The sequence below is a fragment of the Morus notabilis genome, unplaced genomic scaffold, assembly GCF_000414095.1.
Source record: "Morus notabilis unplaced genomic scaffold, ASM41409v2 Scaffold2144, whole genome shotgun sequence".
Lineage (NCBI taxonomy): Eukaryota > Viridiplantae > Streptophyta > Magnoliopsida > Rosales > Moraceae > Morus > Morus notabilis.
In genome coordinates, this window is record NW_010366772.1 from 184,226 (window position 1) to 188,205 (window position 3,980).

The window sequence follows — 3,980 nt, forward strand, 5'->3', positions numbered from 1 at the left end:
TAAACAAGAGGGGAGAAAGAAAAAAGTGGAAAAACATAGGGTAGTTAATCCCGTTAAAAAATTCGTTATCTAATTTAAATTATAATTTTTTATTTATTATAATTTTTTTTTTATAAAAAATACACATAAATTAAAAATAATTTTAATTTATAAATTAAATGGGTAACAATTATTCTCACTTAACGTAATTTAAAAAAAAATGAACACGAGGCAAAGGTCGTTTGTTTTATTTGTCCAAAACCGCGACCTCCCTGGATCTGATTTCATTTTCAATCACACAAATAAAAATAAAACAAATAAATAAAAACCCCAAACCGGACAAACACACACAAAAATAAAAAAGAATCCAATAAATTTGGGATTTCAATTTCGCCCCAATTTTCTTCTTCTCGTCTTCTTATTCTTCTTCTTCTGCTCAGTGCTTTGAATCTCACTCTTCAGCTACAAGAAATCTGGTTCGTCTCCTCAAAACCCTAGAGAAATCATTTTTGTAAGTGTTTCGATCAATTTCGCATTTGTAATCTTCTTGTGCGATTCTCAATGATTGTGATTGGATCTGCGTTAAATGTCTTGTTGTCTTTTCTTTCTTGAGATGTTGAGATTTTGGTGCAATTGAAGAAGAAATGGATGCATTGTGACGTTTGAGATCTTATTGCCCTGGAATCTGGCGTTAGATTCATTTGGAAGCTTTCTCTGCTCTTAACTGATTAGTGGATCTCGACTTCTCTGCAGGTTGGTTATTGGTTGGAGAGTGTCGTTTTGTAATCTTGGCGTTAACTGATCGTGCTCATTCGGTTGAATCCAGCGTTTCTTTTCTGACAAGTCTTCTATTTTGTTTGGTTTTTCCGATTTCCGATCCGTAATTGAGTGCCAAAAATCGTGCATTGCGATCTCAATTTGTGTTCGGCTCATGGTTATGATCGGTTCATGTATGAATCTGAGAGAATTTTGGTAAAATCGGAAGATCTGCACATGTTTCTTGGAAGGAAGTTTAAATTGTCGTTTCAATGCTTGTGAGAGTTGTGCGGATACATGGTAACATATATAGAAGCTTGTGTGTAGTGATTGGTTATGGTTTCCGATCTTCTTGGAGATTTATGTTGAAGGAATTAGTTATCTAGCGGGTTTTACTTTTTTTTCTTTTTACCTTTTTATTTGATTTTCGAGACGGGGTTGAAGATTTGGATATGAGAAGCTCTTGGTTCAATAAATTCTCTGCCATTTTTGGCCCCAGACCGCCACTCAGCTGGTTACTTTTGTGCCTTGTTTGTGTGCTTGCGCTTATTGCGGTCTTCGGTTCGTCTTCTTCTGGTGCTTTTTACTCTGTAACTCCGACCCGGGTTCCAGACATCTATACAAACTATAGAAGGCTTAAGGAGCAGGCGGCAGTTGATTATCTGGAGCTGAGGTCTCTCTTTTTGGCGCCTAGCCGGCAAAAAGAGATTGATCTTTGTGGTAAAGAAAGAGAAAATCATGTGCCATGTTACAATGTTTCAGCAAGTCTTATAGCTGGATACAAAGATGGAGAGGAATTTGATCGGCATTGTGAGTTATCAAGAGAAGGAGAGCAGTGTCTGATTCGTGCTCCTAAGGAATATAAGATTCCTCTAAGGTGGCCGACTGGTAGAGATGTGATATGGAGTGGCAATGTGAAGATAACCAAAGACCAGTTTCTTTCATCTGGAAGCATGACTAAAAGGTAATCAAGTCAGTTAAAATATTTTTCATGATTGATTGGTTTAATGTCATTTTAGTTGTTATTTGGTTATAAATATGCATAATTAGTTTATAACTTCACGATTTCTGTCCAGATTGATGTTGCTAGAAGAGAACCAAATTGCTTTTCATTCGGAGGATGGCTTGATCTTTGATGGTGTCAAGGATTATTCTCGTCAGATTGCAGAGATGATAGGGTTAGGAAGTGACTATGAGTTTCTTCAAGCTGGGGTAAGTCTTATTCGTGTTATACAAATTTTTGTCGCTACTCTCTGGTCAGCCATTGCCCTTGCAAATGGCTGAAATTTATCAAATACTTATCCATGCTGCCTTTGTATTCAAACAAAAAAGGTTTGCAGTGTGATGTGGTGCTGCTTTATGTTAGCATGCATCCATATACATGTTTCTTCAATAATGAGTAGGGTGCAGGAGGCTTGCATTTTAATCTTTGTCCTGACTACAGGTTCGAAACGTACTAGATATCGGTTGTGGTTTTGGTAGCTTTGGAGCTCATTTAGTATCGCTAAAAGTAATGGCCGTTTGCATTGCGGCATATGAGGCAACTGGAAGCCAAGTTCAGTTGGCCCTTGAGAGAGGTCTCCCAGCAATGCTTGGCAACTTCATTGCTCGACAGCTTCCATATCCATCATTGTCATTTGACATGGTTCATTGTGCCCAATGTGGCATTCTTTGGGACCAAAAAGGTGCTTGCTTAGATAGATTTGTTATGGGCGCTATTCCATTTTTTTAAATTCAAATTATACTTTTAAGTTCGCTAAATATAAACGTTACTTCAGCAAAAATAAATAAATAAATACGTCTAATTCATTGATATAGAAAAAAACGGCATGCCTTATCTGACTATGATTGATTCGTGAAATAGATGGGATGTTGCTTCTGGAAGTTGATAGAGTACTGAAACCTGGAGGTTACTTTGTGCTAACCTCACCCACTGGCAAGCCATATGGAAGTTCATCAAATATGAAGAAAAGAAATGCGTTAACTCCAATTGAAGACTTGACCCAGGATATTTGTTGGAGCCTTCTAGCTCAGCAAGATGAAACTTTTATTTGGCAGAAAACTTCTGACACTAATTGCTATACATCTCGGTGAGGATACTGTCATAAAAACTCAGGCAACCGTCTGTTTGCTTCTCTCTTTTGAAGTATTATCTGCAGAATTTTAGTAATGTTTTCATTTTGTTTGTTCCTATAGCAAGCAGGGGGCTATACCACTTTGTAAGGAAGACCATGAGATTCAAACATACTATAGGCCCCTTGTATCGTGTATTAGTGGAACCACCATCAAACGCTGGATTCCAATCCAGAACAGGTCCTCTGGTTCACAATTGAGCTCAGCTGAGCTTGAACTTCATGGAAAGTATTATTCCAACGCCCTTATTATTTATGTATTATTATTTTAGTTTCTGGGTTATGTGGGTATTGGGGACATGATATGGGTTGGGAGAAGCGTTCTTTTTTCCTATACTGCCACCATGGAGCTCTTTTTTATATGATAAGATATCATGATCAAATGGTTGTTGGGGTATTGTTAATTCAGTCTATCTAGTTTTTTGACACTGTTTCATCTTTCCAGGAGTTCAGCCCGAAGATATTTTTGAGGATTTGCAGGTTATGAGAGCAGCTTTGAAAAACTATTGGTCTTTGCTTACACCCTTAATTTTCTCGGATCACCCAAAGAGACCAGGTGATGAAGACCCGGTACCTCCATTTAACATGGTACGCAATGTAATGGACATGAATGCTCATTATGGGGGATTAAATGCTGCATTTCTGGAGGAAAGGAAATCAGTGTGGGTGATGAATGTTGTACCTGTTGGAGCTCCAAATACTCTTCCTCTCATTTTGGATCAAGGTTTTGCCGGTGTTTTGCATGATTGGTAAGTCTTGGTTTTAGTTTCTTTAAACTGTAATACTGTATACCAAGTTGGTATATGTCACAAGTATACTGCTTTTAGGTGAAGACAGAATTAAGCTTATGCACTTTAATGTATTTTAGGAAATTAGGAATCATTATCAGAATTTAGAACATATTTATATGTGAAGCCTATAGAAATTTATTTGCGTTACCTTCAAATCTCACCTTTTTTGCGGAGTGAAACTTAAGGACGAGCAAAAGCCATTCAAGAAAAAGTTTTCTTCATATTTCTTCCAAACTAAAAGTTGGCTGATAACTTGAACTTGACGATGAGTGATTCATGGTTGTGATGCATATTTTGTTGTGCAGGTGTGAACCTTTCCCTA

At 37.3% G+C, this 3,980-nt stretch overlaps 1 protein-coding gene across 3 annotated transcripts in view; it reads left to right on the forward strand.

Moving 5' to 3' along the window:
* The first annotated feature begins 290 nt into the window (after positions 1-290).
* LOC21390082 (probable methyltransferase PMT5) overlaps positions 291-3,980 on the forward strand; it is a 4,652-nt gene continuing 962 nt past the window's right edge. The window contains exons 1-8 of one of the 3 annotated variants that reach the window (XM_024174098.1): positions 291-490; positions 593-1,699; positions 1,812-1,947; positions 2,180-2,420; positions 2,600-2,825; positions 2,932-3,092; positions 3,313-3,616; positions 3,964-3,974. In XM_024174098.1, the coding sequence (XP_024029866.1) occupies positions 1,188-1,699; positions 1,812-1,947; positions 2,180-2,420; positions 2,600-2,825; positions 2,932-3,092; positions 3,313-3,616; positions 3,964-3,974 (1,591 nt within the window). In that variant the 5' untranslated portion in view covers positions 291-490; positions 593-1,187. The remainder of the gene's footprint in view (positions 491-592; positions 1,700-1,811; positions 1,948-2,179; positions 2,421-2,599; positions 2,826-2,931; positions 3,093-3,312; positions 3,617-3,963; positions 3,975-3,980) is intronic. The other 2 variants (XM_024174097.1, XM_024174099.1) reach the window with 2 other exon arrangements.